General features: G+C 43.8%; 1 protein-coding gene across 1 annotated transcript in view; it reads right to left on the bottom strand.

Annotated features, from left to right (window-relative positions):
- Positions 1 to 19,635, bottom strand: part of LOC308309229 (kinesin-like protein KIF21A) — a 95,007-nt gene that overhangs the window by 42,507 nt on the left and 32,865 nt on the right. Inside the window, exons 2-8 of the mRNA XM_080754737.1 lie at positions 13,191 to 13,413; positions 9,563 to 9,745; positions 7,764 to 7,913; positions 6,491 to 6,625; positions 5,594 to 5,758; positions 4,046 to 4,161; positions 1,798 to 1,993 (exon numbers count right to left, since the gene is read on the bottom strand). Of these exons, the coding sequence (XP_080610863.1) occupies positions 1,798 to 1,993; positions 4,046 to 4,161; positions 5,594 to 5,758; positions 6,491 to 6,625; positions 7,764 to 7,913; positions 9,563 to 9,745; positions 13,191 to 13,413 (1,168 nt within the window). The remainder of the gene's footprint in view (positions 1 to 1,797; positions 1,994 to 4,045; positions 4,162 to 5,593; positions 5,759 to 6,490; positions 6,626 to 7,763; positions 7,914 to 9,562; positions 9,746 to 13,190; positions 13,414 to 19,635) is intronic.

Below are 19,635 nucleotides of genomic sequence, written 5' to 3'. Positions count from 1 at the left end.
GATCGCGTCGTCATGCCTGATGTTACACTCGGTTGCCTGCTGAAGATAGACGATCTACAAGTTCACAACGCTTTACCCTACCTGCGACACGTTGTGAGATTGTAGATCAGCTTTTTTTCCAGCGCGCAACACCCGAGCACAACCAAACATAAAATTGCCTTTAATTCTACTGGATCTCTTGTCCACTAGTCCCTCCCTAACATTTTAGTCTAGTTTTTATTAGTTGACGAAATTGTCATTATATTTGTATTTAGTTTAGTTTTATTTAGGCCTAGTTGTCAGGGAAAAAAGGTAGTCGTCGAACATTTTTCGTTATAGTTTTAGTCAACAAAATTAACACTGTTACACAAGTCAATTTAGCACAGCATTTTTCTGTGTAGTGGTGGGCGATATCAAATCACTGCTGTTGGGCAGAAACCTCTTATCTACATCCTTTTGTGTGTGTTTTTTTGTAAATCGATGCCTTGACTTGATCATGCTACAGTCACACTAAGGTATCAAAAGTAGCCATGACAGACATCCCAACTTGGAGATCAGCATTTCCGGGAGGTCCCCTGTGCAGGTGCGCGCAAAAATATTGTTTTTCTCGGATTTTACTCATTTTTCTACGGTTAAATTTTTAAAAAACGGTTAAAAACGGTTCTGCACGGCGGCGGAACCATTTTAGGCTTAACACAACTACTGCCTCTTAATCTGAAGGTTTGCTTGGTGCCTCGGTGCCACGCCGTTTCCTCCATAGGCCGCCGCTATTATTTTGAAGGGCCGGAAGGGGGTTGTTTTTGTTTTTTTGGATTATCACTTGACGGCAAAGATTACGTCATCTAGTCACATGACAGTGTGAGCCCAGAAGAGAACATGGCTGCGCCCAGCTTTTGTGTACAAGTATGGAGAGTGGAGACCATCCTTTGTATAAGAATGTCCCTTTTGGAGAAAATGAAGTCTCTTTATGGGCCTCTCAATGGATTTACTATGGAGGACGTTAACTTCGCGTGCACGCCCGACGTGCGTTGTAAACAAATCGCGGACATTACCGATGCGGGCGGGACCGGAGCGACGTACAGTAAGTAATAATATCTTTACTGTATATACAGTAAGATTGACAGTCCTCGCCGTCAACGGCGCCATGGTATTAACCCTTTCACTGACAGTGAGCGTCGTCAAGGGCAGCAGAACAGTTAATATAATCGGGTTAATTTATGCATGATGTATTTCTTACCTATTTGGGAGAAAGTTCTGTCACTCTCACATTGAGACACACACAACAGCCTGCCTGCAGGCTGCCGTGCGTCGCACAGGCTGACGCACTGCAGCTCTATGTCCAGTTGTATGTACAGGGAAAAGAACCGACAGTTGTAAAGTGCTGTTATTTTATTCATATTAAGCAGCTGTCAAAACCTGTCTGTTTACTGTTATGAGCTATCCTTCACGCTTAATGAGAACCCAGTCTCTGCATCTGAGACCAGTGGTTGGTCACTTTTAGACGCCCACATCTCCCACAGCGAATGACCAATCGTTAATTTGCCAGATTGACAGCTCGACGACGAATGAGAACACATGTATTTGCATCGCGGGTCGCATATCCGGTTCTAGACCGGATCCAGCCGGATATGGCAGGCATTTGCGGCTTAGTGCCACTCGCGGGTGTCCGGGAGGAGACGCTGATTTCCGGGAGACTCCCGCAACAGCCGGGAGACTTGGGATGTCTGCCATGAAAACCTAGGTTGATTTTGTTGATTTGTTTTCCAGTTCAGCTTTTCATTATTTAAACACATTTTATGCATTTCTCTGCATGCTCACCGTCTTGTACTCCATGAGCTCCATCTGCAGCGGTGCGATCTCCGTCCTCAGGGCACTGATCTGCTGGCTGGCTCTGTCCTGGTTGACCGTCACCTTGTTCTTGATGTTCCTGGCGCGGTTGGCATACTTCAGCGCGTTCAGCGTCTCCATGAAGTCCCGGTCCGACGGGCTGATGCACACGATCATCAGCGTCTGACTGGAAGACACACACACACACACACACAGACACACACACACACACACACACACACACACACACACACACACACACACACACACACACACACACACACACACACACACACACACACACACACACACACACACACACACACACGGTGGGTAGGGCTGTCACGATTATGACATTTTACATGACGATTAATTGTCACTCAAATAATTGTGATTAACAATTTAATTGTGTATTTGTCGTTGACAATTACATTCCTGTTTGGCTTTCAGGCTTTGAAGTTGCACATGGCAATCATGGTACATAACTTAAATATACAAAGAAATGAATTACATATTTGACAACTTTATACTTAAAAAAGAACATTGATAGTGTAAATAGCCGATCTACAAGCTCACAACGTGTCGCATCGCGGCGCGTTGTGAGCTTGTAGATCTGCTATTTCCACTACTTTTTGAAAGTGTTTGTAACTATATTAACATTTCTCAACATGGAAACGATTATGACGATTATTCAAAATAATTGCGATTAAACGATTATGTAATAATTGTGACAGCCCTAACGGTGGGGACCACGTCTCGTCATTCGTTGGATATAAATCACTAGGCCAGGTAGAGGAAGTCAATCTTAGCTAATGAAATATGAAAAATCTCACTGGTTCAGCTTGATGACATGACTATAGAGATGATGTGTACTGATTTGCGTGATGCTTGGACCAAATCATGAGGAGTAATAGCAAAAAAAGGAAAAAAAAGAAAAAATCGGCCCAGAGTGGCACTATAACAGGCCAATGCAAAGTTTCACCGCAATCAGATGCTGCGTTCATGATCTGAGGCAGGAGTCTTCAACAGGGGGTCCGGGGCCACTAGACTAGGGTATCCTCAGAGTTACTACAGGGGGTCCTCCAAATCTTTGTATGATAGAAACTTTTTATGTTAACCACCTGAACCCTTGCGTCCATATTCGGAGAACTTTAGCCAAAAATAGCAGATCTACAAGCTAGTTGTGACCTTGTAGATCGGCTATTTTTGGCAAAGAGGTTTGGTGTAGAGGGGAAAAAGAGCAGACTAAGTACAGAGTGAAAGGTCAAGTTTATTAAGTATTGACGGTTCAAGTGGTTAAATATCCAAAAACACAAATTGACATGAATCCAAATATACCAATGATTGTGCTGTCAAACGATGAAACTATATGGAATCTATGATAAGGTAGTGGGGGTCCCTGCTTCATCCCTCTCTCAACTAAGGGGTCCTTGGCCTGAAAACGTTGAAGACCCCTGATCTGAGGCATTCTGTTCAAAACGGACCACTCCTGCAAACCTTGGATGCCAATCCTAGCCAATCAGGATGGAATATGAAAACCTTGATCACATGACAATAGAGACAATGTGTACCGATTTGCGTGATGTTTGGACAAAAGCTGTAGGAGTACGGTAGTACCATGAAATCGGTTTAGCAAAAATTGGCCTACTGGTGGGGCGCTATAATCTATCCATCTATAAATGCGAGAAGTCTCTGCGTGCGTGCGTGTCTGCGTGTGTGTGTATGTAATCTGCGTATCTCGAGAACCGTTCGTCCCACCGGCTTCAGATTCGGCACATGCGTTCCCCGCCGCGGCGCGGAGTGCAGTGCCGGGCCTCGGCCCGACATGATGCACGGTTTTCCCAAAACGGCGCGAAGCGTTCGGAATCTCCGTATGCGGAGATGATTGTTGACATCAGGCTGTTTCTGAGGAAACCGGCGCAATCGCTTACTCATTGTGACATCACATCATAAAAGGCTCTGAGATCACGTACGCCACATGAGTCAACAAGAAATGCCATGGTTACGTACTGTATTGAATGTCAACAGTATGACGTGTTCTGATGTTCATATATGGGCTTAAATGGACACAGACAAACATATGGCCTGTGTCCATATATGACAACAGGTATAATGGGGTTTGCATTAAAGGGCGGGAAATTAATTCCCTATTTACATTGTTCCCGAGTTGGCCAAGTCGCCGACTAGACGCTCAAGCTTCTAGTGAATATAAAAGGTCAAGGAGTGATGGAGAGCTGACCTGTTTCCCCCCAGTGAATCCTGGAGCAGGCGTGTGAGCTTGGAGTCTCTGTAAGGCACGTGGCTGGAGCGCTTGCTTCTGTCTCCCAGAGCACTGATCACGTTCCCTAGGGCCAGCTGAGAGACACAGACATCATCAAGAACGTTGTGATTCTTCCAAAGAACTCGTGACCACGTGAACCCTAGCGTCTCTATTTTGGGCATGTCATAATAGCAGAATATTTGGTCAAAATGTGCAGAACTACAAGCTCAGATTGCCTATTTTCGGTTAAGAGATGGATGCAGTGTAGCAAGAAAAAAGGTGGACCCCTGGGCGACCCCAGTCAATGATTATTTGTGTTTTTTTATGCTCACATCAATTTTCTTTTAAATAATTATGTCAAACTTTATGTTGATTTTAATATTTGATTTGGTAAGGTCTACTCTAAGGCCGCACTCACACAGATACGTGAGACATCTTCTCCGTATCGTCTGAGAATGAGGGGGGAGGGGAAAGTCCAATGCATTGTCAATGGAAGGTTGTTTGGTTTTTTGTCGTTGCCGTGTCTCTTGCTCAACCGAAGGCTGTCTTTTGGCCAAGCGACACGGCAACGACAAAAAAAACACGTGACCTCCGTTGACAATGAATTGAATCAGCCCCTCCCCCACTCATTCTCAGACTACACGGACACGATAGCTGTCGCAACTGTGTGTAGCGCGCCCAATAGGTATGCTTCTGCGACCGAGTTAGTTTGTTTCTGTTTGTTTGTGTTCTAAAAGAATGACTTGCAGAACTGTTTCAGTGCAATGTTACTCAATAACTCAATCGGGAGACACATTTGGAGCTTCGTCACATCATGGCAAGGTAGAAGGTACCTACTGTACATAACCCAAACCTCAACCAAAGTGCAATTTTGTTTTAAGGCAGCATGACCAACCCCTAGCGATGATATTCCACAATATTCCATTAAGCAATGTATTGAAAACAAACTAGATGTTCCAAATGTTGCCACTAGAGGGCTCTGTTGCTCCAACCAGGGCCCTTTCCATCAGGAATGACCCTGATATTCATGCAGATATTATAACATTGCTGTCGGGCAGACGTCTCTGAATTCGAACTAATTCTAATTCGTAAATTAACGACCCCCCTCATCATACCACAAGTCCCACAAAAGCATCAAAAGTAGCAGATCCGCAAGCTCAAGCTTGAGTTTGTAGATCTTCTACATTTGCTTTTATATATAGCCTGAAAAGTAACAGTTTTGGACTAATGAGGTTTCCACCCAACAGAGGCGATATACTACAATAATAATCTTTATAAAGCAATACACACATAGAGGTTGAACAGTAACATTCTCCATTGTAACTCTGAGAGTTACATATGCAATCTTTATCATGCGTGTCATTTCTTAAGACGAAATCGCCACACTTGTCCAAGGAGCGATGTTGCACGTATGAGCTTCAGGCAGTACTACTTGTCCACAATTCAGTTCATTAAAATAAGTTACCATTAATTGCCGCTTTAAAAGAACACTGGTATTTGAGTAGGAACTGGAAGAGACGACCATACCAGTCCACAGTTGATAGAAATGCCTTCTTTGGCTCGGTCTCCGGTGGCTCCGGTTCTCTTGAGTCTCTCGGATCCGGCCAGGTCAACGAAGTGGAACTTAGCGGTCAGCGTCTCAAACTCGTTAATGTCTGAGCTGTTGGCCAGACGGTTGTCTGTCTCGTTGTCCTGCAAACAACAACAACAACAGCAACCACATTTAGCCTAGAGTCCCCATGTCGGGCATGGCGCTGGCCTATAAAAGTGGTTTTCAAACCCTCTCATATCAAGATCCATGATTTATTCTGCATTTGAGCCATGGACCACCTTTTGATGAGATTTAGCCTCTCAGACCCAAAACGTAGACAATTTTGCACAATTCCATGCTGTATTGATGTGGTGCCATAGGAGAGACAACAGAGAACAATTCTTCTACATTCTCTAACTGTGTAGGCTTCTTGTAAATTAAGTAATGCAGATGTTTAACAATAATTGAAGAGCATATCATATAACTAAATGTCCATTTGGTTTCACTACAATACAATTGGTTGCGCTACAATACTTCACCATCTGTTGAGCTATGACAAAATAAACCTATAAAATGTAACAATGTGTACGTTCCGTAATGCAATTCCAAAGGAGAAAGCTGTGTGTTGTACAGTACACCCAGAGAAGCAATGGCGGATTCGGCCAAGCCCCGAAATACCCGTATGTGTGTCTCAAAGAATACTAATATAGGCCGATGCCATGCCTGACATAGGCAGGCCCATAGGCAAACATATCCCATTTCCCAAAATACAAATTTTAAATGTAAAAAAAAAAAAAGAAAAAAAAAAAAATGAAATTGTAAAAAATAAAAAAATAAGAAAAACACGAATAGCTGATATAGAGGCTTGCAACACATTGCTGGGATCCACTTACGTTGTTGTCGGGGCTGCAGACCCGAACTTGGCACAGGTGGATGGTGAAGATGGCGTGTGAACGGGAGCTCTGAGCGTTCATCTGAGTGCTGGCTGTGCTGCGACACAGAGCACCCAACTTCAAACACTGCATCATCTGAGAGACAGAGAGAGAGAGACAGACAGAGAGAGACAGAGAGAAACAGAGACAGAGCGCAAACTAATTAGGGCTGGTCTGAATGACGCCCCTTTTGGCCCTGGTCAACTATTGCAGTGGTTCTCAACCTTTTAAGGACGCAGAATAATCATATTATTTATCCATCCTGACAAGCACTTGTATTGGAATTGCATTTTGTTTGTCTAGGTTCCACAAATAAATATCGTGAAAACAGGCAATTTGCTATTTTCACAATATTTCCCTTGACAGTTTTCAGTAGTATAGTTTGTTGGGTTACTTTTTACACAGTAGCTTAATCAATGGTCTCATTTATTTTTTTCCCCACTTAATTTTAGAGGTATTTAAAGGGTCTTAACACTTGGGGAGCCAAACTCGTTCAGGGACGAGTTAAGGCCACTAGGTGTCCCCCTGCCACAGGAAGTTATCTCGTTCACAGACGAGGCAACAAACAGTTAACTTTTTGAGCCTGCAGCTGCCCTTTGAATGACCTCAGTCCATTACGTCACCCAGTCTGTGCAGGCAGCCCCTCTGGGGAAGACATCACGGAAGGACTTAACATTGCTTTAGATTCTACTTTGAAACATAAGAACGGCTTTATCTAAGAATGACATGAAAACAGCCCCATGGAAGCAGAGAGCTGATTGTTTTCACGGCGACACTTTACCGCGATTTTACCGCGATTTTTGGATTTTAGTTTCGCGAGCGTTTGTAAACAAATGGATTATCCTCCTCAATCTTCTCTGGACACGCACGTGCACACGCACGAAGCTTGCGAGGCACGTCAAAACAAAGCGTAAGTCAATGGTGGCAGCAGCAACAGCTATAAATGTTATAAACCTTAGCAGCCCATGTGTTAAAAGTCCTTAAAGTGTCACTTTAGAAATGTGCAGATAGGGCCTACCCTTTATACAGTACACATATACTGTATGTTGGTTTGTTTACTGCTGAGTGAGAAAACTAATGTTGCACATTAATAAGCAAATCATCTGGGGACCCCCAAAATCCCGACCCACGGGCTGAGAACCACTGAACTATTGGGTCCATGTGGTTAAAAGGCAGGTGGAAACTGGAAAGGGCACCGGATGTGCTCTTTCGGAGCCGTCCCCGTCAGACTGACCTCGGCCTCGGAGGCGACGGTGCGCGTGGTGACCCCCACCGTGTAGATGCCACCGTTGGCGTCCTCGTGGATCCTGATGTTGGACTTCTGCTTCCTGGCCTCCAGGTCTCGCGTGGAGTCAAACAGGTCCAGAACCTCCTCGTTGTACAGCTGGGTGTGTATGGAAAAGAAACGCTTTATTAACCAATTTAGACCGGCTACGCATTATTGAGTATAGTTTTATGCTTTAGCTATAAAAAAAAAAATAGCAGATCTACAAACTCGCAGCGCGGCACTCGTTGAAAAATCTTGAAAATGTGTGCAATTCTTTGAATATTTTGACCCGATTCTATAAGTGTCTTCTGAATCCTTCTAAGGTTTTTTTGAAAAATATGCTTCTATGTCGGTGGTGCTCAAACCTTTTCATGTGAAGGAAGGACCCCCAAAATGATACGTATTTGGCCATGGACCCCCATCTCAAAATGTTGTATCAGGGACCCCCCAGAAGCAAATATCTGGGTTACAAATGTTCGCTTTAAAAAAATATATATGTTCAAAGATGTGCACAAATCTTCATGATTTTAAAGCATTCAATAATTCTAGGCCTAAATGGCTAAATCCTCAGGGGAAAAAATAAACTGTAGCTGCTCTCATCAGCAAAGCATAACGCAAAAGGCAATACATATAGAATGCATGGTTTAAAGCTAAATAAAATCTCATGACTGAAAATGGCCAAGTGATAATGCGTGATTTATAATGTGGTGTATGTTCTTCACATCTACATGAACTGTGGTGTCTTGTGTTCTATACCTCTATAGCAGTGGTTCTCAAACTTGTTTTAATTTCAAGGACCACCATAACCCTTACGGATTCCATTCCCTGCAAGCCAAACGACGTCATGATGACGTTATGATAATGTCCTCCGGTGACTCCGATGATGTTCATTACTCGGTCAGATCACAGCCCATATGGATATGGGGATGCATGTAAGGTTATATTCTGGGACATATCTGACTAGTTAGTGTGGTTGCCTAATACATTATAGTCCTGGGGAAACAGACTTCTGTCCGGGAGTGGGAATCAATGGGATCAGTAGGATGCATGTAAGGTTATATTCTGGGACATATCTGACTAGTTAGTGTGGTTGCCTAATACATTATAGTCCTGGGGAAACAGACCTCTGTCCGTCAGTAGGGAATCAATGGGAGTGGGAATCAATAGGGAATCAATAGGGAGTGGGAATCAATAGGGGATCAATTGGTCTGGCTTCACATGACAGTTAACTTACTACAGAATATAGTCACGTCAGCAACAGTCAGCAACCACACTTGTAATTTCCAATTGCATCTTTTCTATTTAGGATATTTATCTGGCCTCGATCGGACCCTCTCTGATTAATCCAGGATGTCTGTTTTCGTGGGCAGGATTTATGTTGGTTGAAATCAGGTGATATTCTAGGCCAGATCTGACTAGTCATGGTTTGACTTGATCTGGCCCCAATTGAGACGTCACTGATTGGTCCAGGTTCTGACCCTGCTTGCTGGCTTTGGTTCCATTTAAACATACCCTCTCAGGGGCCTTTTCCACCGGCAAAGAACCGGTTCGGGTTCTTTTTCCCGCTTATGGGATGGCAACTTTCTTGGAACCTTGGTTTGTTCTTGCGAACTGGCCATGAACTAACTTTTACGGTTCGGAAACAACTCGGTTCTCGGTGGAAAAGCTCACCTCTGGTTCATCCCATGATTCCCCAAAATAATTTGGGGACCCCCCCCTGGGAACCACTGCTCTCTAGGAGCTGTGGTGTGTGTGTTCTCCCGTACCTCTAGGAACTGTGCGTTGATCTTGAACTCGGGAACAGGCCTGCCTTGCTCGGTGGCAGCGTTCTGCCGCTCCTCGATGCCCCTGAACAGGTGGTTGACGGCGCGGGGGATGATTCCCAGCTCCTCGTCCGCCACCGCCACGCCAAAGCCCGTTCCCATGGTGTAGGTCTTCCCAGAACCAGTCTGTCACACACACACACACACACACACACACACACACACACACACACACACACACACACACACACACACACACACACACACACACACACACACACACACACACACACACACACACACACACAGGGGATATGAAACAGATTCAGCTGTTCAACACGATGACATGATGGAGAGAGAGAGAGAGAGAGAGAGAGAGAGAGAGAGAGAGAGAGAGAGAGAGAGAGAGAGAGAGAAATGTTTTTATGCTATTTTATTTCACTAGTTTGCGTCCCGGGCGAATGTGTAATTTGTCTTTTCGGTCACGGGCTAAAAAGTTTGGGAACCACTGGTGTAGATGGCTCTGGATATGTGATTTAAATTTGGGCTCGATTGGATGATTTCTTTTCATCTATTATCTACATATGAAATGGATACATGTGTTGTGTATCACATGACCATAGAGATGGGATCACCTGTAGTGATTTGTGTGAGTTTTGAACAAAATCTGAAGAAGTAGAAAAAAGTGTTTTGAAGGAAAATCTAGTTAGGCCGAAATGGGCCAATTAATCCAGCGAAAATGTAATGTTTTGTCTGATCAGCGGTTCAAGAGTTATAGGCCAAAACACAGAAGTGGGATGGTATAGTGCCACCATGAAACTGATTAGAAGAATTACCAGTTTGAAAAACACAGAGATTATTAAGTACCAAGTACTAAGTACTAAGACAAAGTGAGAAGAAAAAAAAGGTTGTAGTCAACTATTAATTAACTTTGATGCAAAAAAAGTTAGACCAAGGCACTCTTGAGGGACAGTTAAAAAGCCTTTATTTTAGGGCTAATGCATGGCAAGAATAAAAGGGTGACTCCTAGGGTTCACCCTATAATAAAGGCTTTTTAACTGTCGCTCAAAAGTGCCTTGGTCTAACTTTTTTTGCATCAATTTTGTCACCTGGCTACCAAAGAGCACCTTTCGTGGGAGATGTTTACTCTACAGCCAAACAGATGCACTCCTTACTCTCTGTTTTCTATAAATTAACTTTATTTTGTTATGATACTCAACTCCCATCGTAACATATTAATTTAAATGATTTAATGCCTATCAGTCATTTTACTGTAATCTCCTATTTGGCAGAGAAAAAGAAAATCTATCTTTGAACTTGATTTATTTCCACTTGGACAAACATAAGAGGATTGCTCAACGAGTATTGAAAAATGATTCTGGCAGCTACTTTGTGTGTGTGTGTGTGTGTGTATGTGTGTGTGTGTGTGTGTGTGTGTGTGTGTGTGTGTGTGTGTGTGTGTGTGTGTGTGTGTGTGTGTGTGTGTTGGGGGTGGGTGTTGTTGCCATGGTAACAACAAAAGGAATGCAACATTGGGGCGCAAATCCACATCACCCCCCCTGCGCCCCACGACAACCCTGAAAGACACCCTGACGGGTGTGTGTGTGTGTGTGTGTGTTGCATGTGTGTGTGTGTGTGTGTGTGTGTGTGTGTGTGTGTGTGTGTGTGTGTGTGTGTGTGCGTGTGTGTGTGTGTGCGTGTGTGTGTGTGTGTGTGTGTGTGCGCGCGTGCGTGTGCAAAGTCCTTTTACATGGAGACAAGGAATGGTGGGACAATGGAGCCAGGGGCACTAGGGCCCAAGATGGAGGGGCCTTAATTATTTTACACTTTAGCTATTCAAAAATAGCAGATCTACAAGCTCGCAGCGCGGCACTCGGTGCCGCGCTGTGAGCTTGTAGATCTGCTATTTTTCAATAGTTAAAGCACAAAATAATGTGTAATAATGCGTTCCCAGTTCCCCCTATGAAGAACATTCATGGGGGGCCCGCAGTGAATCCTTGTACCCAGGGCCCAGGATTTGGTGCGACACCCCTGAATGGAGCACACAGAGGAGAAGCAGTGGTGGGTAGAAGAACTACTCAGAACGTTTACTTTTTACGTTACCGTACTTAGAACGAGAAGCTCTTCACCTACTTTCAACCTTCGTATGATCGGTCATGACTAATGCTCATTACCAGATGGCATCATTTCTGTCCACTCACTCTCAGAGGAGGGCTGTGGACAGTTCAGACACTACCGGTGACATCATCGATTGGGGGGAATCCAAGCTAAGAGAAACTACGGCCTTTGTCTTCCTGGAAGATTAGCACGCTGAAACAGAAACTCCCACTAAAGGGCTTTGCACACAGGACAGTTGCGTTTTTTCCTTTTGCTGCATGATTAAAACAGATTGGATTTGGTGTGCAAGGCTGTGCGGAATCCACACTGCGGATCCGAAAAGGAGTCATAAAAGGAGTTAATGAGTTTTTACCACATGCGACAAGACGCACAAATTGAACTGGGTTCGATCGGGAAAAAAACACACTGCCGCAGCCACCTGCCGCATGGCAAATTCGGAGCAGGTGTGCACAAGGTCATAAAGAATCATCGTTTCCTTTAAAAAAATGAAATCGTCATTTTTTTCTGTGCGAAAAAAAAAAACGTGTCTATGTGCAAAGCCCTTTACACTGATAATGAATGTATTGTAGATCGGCTATTTTCAGCATGCAACCACATGTAAAATCAGGCATTACGACGCCATCAAGGCCCACCAAAATATTCTTTTGTCGACAAAATCGAGATTTAGTCAACTAAAACCTTATGATATTTAGTCAACTAAAACTAGACTAAAACTAAAACGTTTTTTGATGTCAAAAGGAACACTGGCGTGTTGCAAGTAGGGATAGGACGATAAGAACATTTAATGTCACGATTATTGTGCCCAAAGAAATCGCGATTTACGATATCGCGATAATCAAAATATCCCCAACATTCATTGTCCTGGGGAGGAACAATTTTGCAAAAAAAGAAAAAAAAAAAATCAAACCTCGGTTCGAAGTGGAGCGGTGAATTTGAGCAGCTGTACCCTATGTGAGTGAGTGAGTGAGTGTAAACTGTGCCTGTGAGTGAGTGGTGAGTGTGCCTGGCCTGCACAAAACAGCGCCCCTCCTTTAACTAGTGTGTTGTGTGTGGCCACTCAAGGTATTGCCAGGCTACGGACATGGCCAGCCAGCCACCCACCCAGCCAGCCACCCAGCCAGCCAGCCACCCACCCACATACCCACGGACATACCTGTCTATTGGGAGCACTTTCACCGCTCCAAAAAAGCCGGTCTACAAGCTCACAACGCGTCGCGTTTGTAGATCGTCTATTTCTTTGACAGAGAGATTTGGTAGAGAGTGAAAAAAAGACTATCTGTATCAAGTACGTATATTATAAGTATGTTTTACCAATAGAGGGTTTAAATGGTACCGGATAATATGCAGCTCTGCAAATAAAAAGGTGAATTGATCCCAGTGCACTGACGGAGGACCATATCACGACAATAAACAAAATCTCCACGATGCGATTATCGTGGGTGTTTTTTTTTTTTTATCACGATAAACGAAAACATCGCTTATCGTTCCAGCCCTAGTTGCAAGTTGGTCCCACCTGGCCGTAGGCGAAGATGGTGGCGTTGTATCCCTCGAAGCAGCCCTCGACCAGCCTCTCTGTGCACTGGGAGTAGAGCGCCTCCTGCTGGGAGTCCATGTCGAACACATGGTCGTAGGTGAAGGCCTTGTCCTTGCCCAGAAACACCTGGGGCTCTCCTGGCATCACATGCGTACAGATGTGACAGCCCTCAATTTTCTCCTTGGCCTGCTGGGGGCGAATCCTAGTGGGGGAGGGAGAGAGAGAGATTTCATTTTTTTAATGTGTAACATACATTTTAGTCGTCTTTTTCGACAACTATGGTAGCTCTGTTGTCTGCGATTAATCTACAAAATCAGGTTAGCACACTGCACACACACCTTAAAAGACCCTGTAACTCTGCTATAGACACACCCACACAGTAACACCTAGGCTATAATACACACAGCATTTATAGATATAGAAAGGTAAAGATACAAAGAGGATATAATCACTTGCAAATGCTCTCACGCAACCACCCAGAGAGAGAGAGAGAGAGAGAGAGAGAGAGAGAGAGAGAGAGAGAGAGAGAGAGAGAGAGAGAGAGAGAGACAGAGAGAGACAGAGACAGAGACAGAGACAGAGAGAGACAGAGAGAGAATAGAGCTCCGAAGTTTGACGTCATTTACACATCCTACCTACTACCTATTTTTTCCCCCCATTCTGAATTCCAATACTCTTTTCATATCACATCATATAAGAACTGTTCCAAACCTAAACAAATGATCTCAGCGGTTTGACTCATATGGATATGAAGAAACAACTGATGGTGAGAAAACGCTAATGTTACTGTCGCCGAATTAGTTTCATTTTCGCCATAAACAGACAAATATTAGTGACCGACTATCATAAACCATACAGACTCAGAGCCACCTCCCCAACAATATCGCGGAGACCGTTTGTTTCTTTTTGGACCACCATGTTTATATGAGACGATTTTAAGATGACTCAATGTTATTCTCCATAGAGAAATTACTTCCGCGATGAGCGAGTGACGTCATGACTTCGTTACTCTATAAACATGGTTAATTTCACGGTAGAGGGTGCGTGTGTGTACATGATAAAGAGCATCATGCAGATGAAGGCATTAAAGGAGTAGTTCACCCCCAAAATGACTTTTTTTCTATTGATTAGTCACGCCATGGAGACTACTAGAGTTCAATAATATCTTTTGTTTTTTGTCGCATTCCTAAGACAAAAACTTGATAACAATAAATGTACCCCCATTCGTTCCGGATGATCCGGAATCAATGGGGGTAAATTTACTCAAATCAATTTTTTGTCTTAGGAATGTGACAAAAAACTAAAAATATTATTGAACTCTACTCTCCATGGCGTGACTAATCAATAGAAAAAAAGTCATTTTGGGGGTGAACTACTCCTTTAATGGTTGAGATGAAGTATATAAGGAGTTTGATGAGGAACACACAGCAGTATGTTGTGTTAGAACCAAAGGTGGAAAGAGTACTTATATTTTGTACTTAAGAAAAAGTATCAATACTGCACTATAGATGTACTCCATTACAAGTAAAAGTCCAGAATTCAAAATGTACTTGAGTAAAAGTATGAAAGTATTGGCATCAAAATGTATTTAAAGTACCAAAAGTAAAAGTACAAAATGTTTGAAAATAGCAGATCTACAAGCTCACAACGCATCGCGATGTGATGCGTTGTGAGCTTGTAGATCGGCTATTTTCAAACAGCCTAGGTATGAAATAGGGCTGAAGTGGTTTATGTATGTTTTATAATATTATAATTTATGTCTGCAAAGTAAATAGTAACTAAAGTTTTCAAATAATTGTAGTGGAGTAAAAGTACAATATTTGGATCCAAGATGTAGTGGAGTAGAAGTAAAAGTATTGGAAATTGGAAATACTCAATTAAAGTACAAATACTTCAAAAGTGTACTTAAGTACATTACTTAGTTACTTTACACCACTGGCTAGAACCCACACTACACTGTCTCTAGCCACCAAGTGGAATAGTACTCATACTGTGTGTGTGTGTGTGTGTGTATGTGCGTGCACCGTGCGTCAAGAGCGCACGCCCACTAGTGCCAGCACACTTCTCAGCGGGCTCACACACACACACAGTGGCTTCACTGTTCATTGAGAGAGAAGGGTGGAGAGGTACACTTCCTTTCAAACTGTCCTAGGTATGAACATGAGCCACAGTCAGTGATGAAAACTAACAAAGTACATTTACTTGAGGACATTTGAATATATATACAGTATATATGTACAGTGACGGCTCCAGAAAATTATGACTGGGGGGGCTATGGGGGAGCCGACTTTTTTAGAGCAGGGGCGAATTAATTTTGGCAACAAATAATAATGGAGGAGCAATCGTTCACTTAATGATACAAGCGTGAAAATTGGCACACATCATCTTTGGAGGCTACTCTTCGATTTAAGAAACCGGGCCACTTGAAAACCAAAGATGGCGGCCCCCGAAATCCAAGATGTCCGTCCGAAAACGTGTTTTTTCCTCCAACTCCAAATGCATTGATTTTAAGACCCATAAATGTATTAAAGTTGAATATAAAGTTGGCAATTGCGGATATTCTGGTACCAAGTACATGTCTGTATCTATTTCAGTTCTTGAGATACAGCATATAGGTGCACCTGAGTCTGTAAAGTTACCTGTATGCTGTATCTCATGAACTGTAATAGATACAGATCCATACTTGGTACCAAAATATCCGCAATGCCCAACTTTATATTCAACTTTAATACATTTATGGGACTTAAAATAAATGCATTTGGAGTTATAAAGGAAAACCCAAGTTTTAGGACGGACATCTTGGATTTCGGGGGCCACCATCTTGGATTTTCAAGTGGCCCGGTTTCTTAAATCGAAGAGTGGCCTCCAAAGATGATGTGTACCAATTTTCACGCTTGTATCACCAAGTGATTCTCCAAAACACGGTTCTCCAAAATACTGCTGTTAGCCACTCTACTAGGGGGGCTGAGCAGGGGCTAAGCCTCCACCAGAGGGGGCTAGAGCGCCCCCTAGCCCCCCCCTGGCGCCGTCACTGTATATGTATAGGGGTGGGCGATATGGTGATAATTATCGAGACGATACAATGCCTTTTCAGAGGTATCGTAAGGTATATATCATGATACAATTAAGGGAGCCTTGTAAACAATCCTGTTTAATCGTTAATACAGAGATTCATTGCAGAATTCAATTTAAACCTGCATTTTGGTCTAAATCAGTAGTTCTAAAACGTTGAAATGTCAAGGTCTTACGGGTCCATTTGGTTTCATTTCTATACTTTCAGAGTTACATACTTGTAAAGTTCAATTTAGACCTCCCAAAAGGAACCCAGAGTGTCTTTTTGTTTTTGTCAAGTAACTTGAAAAATAACCATAAAAACCAACGTGAAAAATAATCGTGATAAAATCGGGTATCGCGATACAGCTTTGGGAAAATATCGTGATATTGTATTTTTCCATATCGCCCACCCCTATATATATATACAAATAGATTTTTATTATTTTTAAGAATTGCTCGCTCAATATCGGGTCTTGATAAAACTTGTTGTGATTTGGCACTATAATAATTTTGAATTCAATTGAATAGAGATCCTATATTAACTAATCATTTGCTGGGGGGCCCCCTGTAACCCCTTCAAGGACCTCCTGGGGGTCCCTGGACTTCAGAACCACTGCGTCGCGCAGCGTTTCGAGCCTGTATATCTGCTACTTTTGATACTTTTGTGTGACGCTGTAGTTTTGATCAAGAAGGGGCATTCATTCAAAAGGTTAAGATATGGAGAAAATAGCTTTCTGCCCCGACAGCAACGATCTGCTATTCTCAGTGAAGACATTTTTAGTGCTGAGTGAGAACGGGAGGGGGCCTGGTGCAGAGCCCTGGGGGACTCCCGTCAAGAAGGTAAACAGCATAACAGAGCTCTCTGTAACAGACGCTGCAAAAAAAGTCAGCACTGCGAAGGCTCATCCTTATTGGCCGAGCACAGGAGGCCATCAAAGCCCTGTAAGGGCTGCTGCAGGGGCGTCGCACCAAATTCTGGGCCCTGGGTACAAGGATTCACTGCGGGCCCCCCATGAATGTTCTTCATAGGGGGAACTGGGAACGCATTATTACGCATTATTTTGTGCTTTTAACTATTGAAAAATAGCAGATCTACAAGCTCACAGTGCAGCACCGAGTGCCGCGCTGCGAGTTTGTAGAGCTGCTATTTTTAAAAGATCTTGAAATTTTGTGCAAGTCTTTGAATATTTCAAATCCTTCTAAGGTTTTTTGAGATACCTATGTTTCTATGTCAGTGGTGCTCAAACTTTTTCATCTGAAGGACACCCAAAATTACATGTATTTGGCCACAGACCCCCATCTCAAAATATTTAGTTCCAGGGACCCCCCCCCCCCCCCCAGAAGCAACATTTGAGTTAAAAATGTCGCTTTAAAAATACATATATTCAAAGATTTGCACACATTTTCACAACTTTTTCACAAATGGCAGATCTACAAGCTCGCAGCGCGGCACTCGGCGCCGCGCTGTGAGCTTGTATATCTGCTGTTTTTTCAATTGCTATTAAAATAATTAAGGCCCCTCCACCTTGGGCCCTAGTAACTCAGTCCCACTTTCCCCCCCCCCTTGTGACGCCCCTGAAGGCAGGGCCGTGCCTGAAATACAACCCGGGGGTCTGCCTTTGTCAATGGCGGCCTATGATGCTACAGTGTGTGTGTGTGTGTGTGTGTGTGTGTGTGTGTGTGTGTGTGTGTGTGTGTGTGTGTGTGTGTGTGTGTGTGTGTGTGTGTGTTTATTGTGGCCTAAACCTGGTTGCCAGGGCAACAACCTATCAATGAGGAGAGCTATGGGGTGTACAGCACTATAGTCTATAATAGAGGTGCACAGACAGAGGTGTCATTGTTTGTGAATGACATCAGATCCCAGCTGTCTCCGAGAGCACAGATTTGATGACACAGTCAGAGACAATGTATATGTACTGTATGCATACATACGGCGTGAGATGTTTTTCTGTTCTCCCTTTTGTGCTGAGTTTAGTATGTGTTCAGTCAAATATACGTACGTAGGTGGTGTTAAAGAGACATCTATAGAGAGACATCTAATTTGTTGTACAAAGTCACAACGTGTTGAGCTTGTAGATCAGCTATTTTTATCATATGATGCCTGAGGATGAATTAAGCATTACTATAATCTCCTGGTAACATCGGATGCACTAGCTGTTGCTCACAACACTGAGACTGGAGTAACTCAAATGACTTAATACTTTGCCAGGATACAGGACATGTGACACAAACGTGGAAAAGGAAGACGAAAATAAGCTTTGATGTGAAAAGAATCCCAATGTTTCATGCATGGTTCATTCATAGAGTAACAGGTCGATGTGAAAAGAATCCCAATGTTTCATGCATGGTTCATTCATAGAGTAACAGGTCAAACTAGAAGCAGTGCTCTTCCGAGCACAGGTCTCCACCAGGCCACACAAATCGGCCTGTTATAGCGCCACCATGAGGCTGATTTAAAAAATGTGGGGCAGAGGTTCTGAATTAGCATCCAGGGAGTGTGTGTGCTCAGTTTGGCAGCGATCGGGCCAACGGCGCCAGAGATTAGCTGGTAACAACCAGGCCACACAAATCGGCCTGTTATAGCGCCACCATGAGGCTGATTTGAAAAATGTGGGGCAGAGGTTCTAGATTGGCATCCAGGGAGTGTGTGTGCTCAGTTTGGCAGCGATCGGGCCAACGGTGACTGAGATTAGCTGCTCACAAACTGCGAGGACGCACGGACGCACGCACGCACGGACGGACGGACGGACGCACGCACGGACGGACGGACGGACGGACGGACGGACGGACGGACGGACGGACGGACGGACGGACGGACGGACGGACGGACGGACGGACGGAGGGGAAAACATACTCTCCCTCAGCCTTCGGCTGGTGGAGACAAAAATGGCTCTTAATGTTGGTCTGATTCTGGCTCAACTGCACTGATGGAACTTTAGTAAACAACCGTGTCTTCTGTGTGTGTGTGTGTGTGTGTGAGTGTGTGAGTGTGTGTGTGTGTGCCTGTGTGTGTGTGTGTGTGTGTGTGTGTGTGTGTGTGTGTGTGTGTGTGTGTGTGTGTGTGTGTGTGTGTGTGTGTACATCTGTTTGTTTTGCGACATCACCAGTGTCCCCCATACATACAAACTGGAGACAGACAGACAGACACAGAAAAGAGGGGAGGAGAACCAGAACAATGTGACACCATGGAAAACAAAAACAAGACACAGAGAGTCTTATTAAAGGGTTTGTGAATGAAGCAGCACAAATCACAACTAGAAGCAGTGCTCTTCCGAGCACAGGTCTCCACCAGGCCACACAAATCGGCCTGTTATAGCGCCACCATGAGGCTGATTTAAAAAATGTGGGGCAGAGGTTCTGAATTAGCATC

The sequence above is a fragment of the Nannobrachium achirus genome (assembly GCF_963921795.1).
Source record: "Nannobrachium achirus genome assembly, chromosome: 23".
NCBI lineage: Eukaryota > Metazoa > Chordata > Actinopteri > Myctophiformes > Myctophidae > Nannobrachium > Nannobrachium achirus.
Note: the sequence above shows the minus strand (reverse complement) of the source record. Positions and strands in the feature narration are given on the sequence as shown.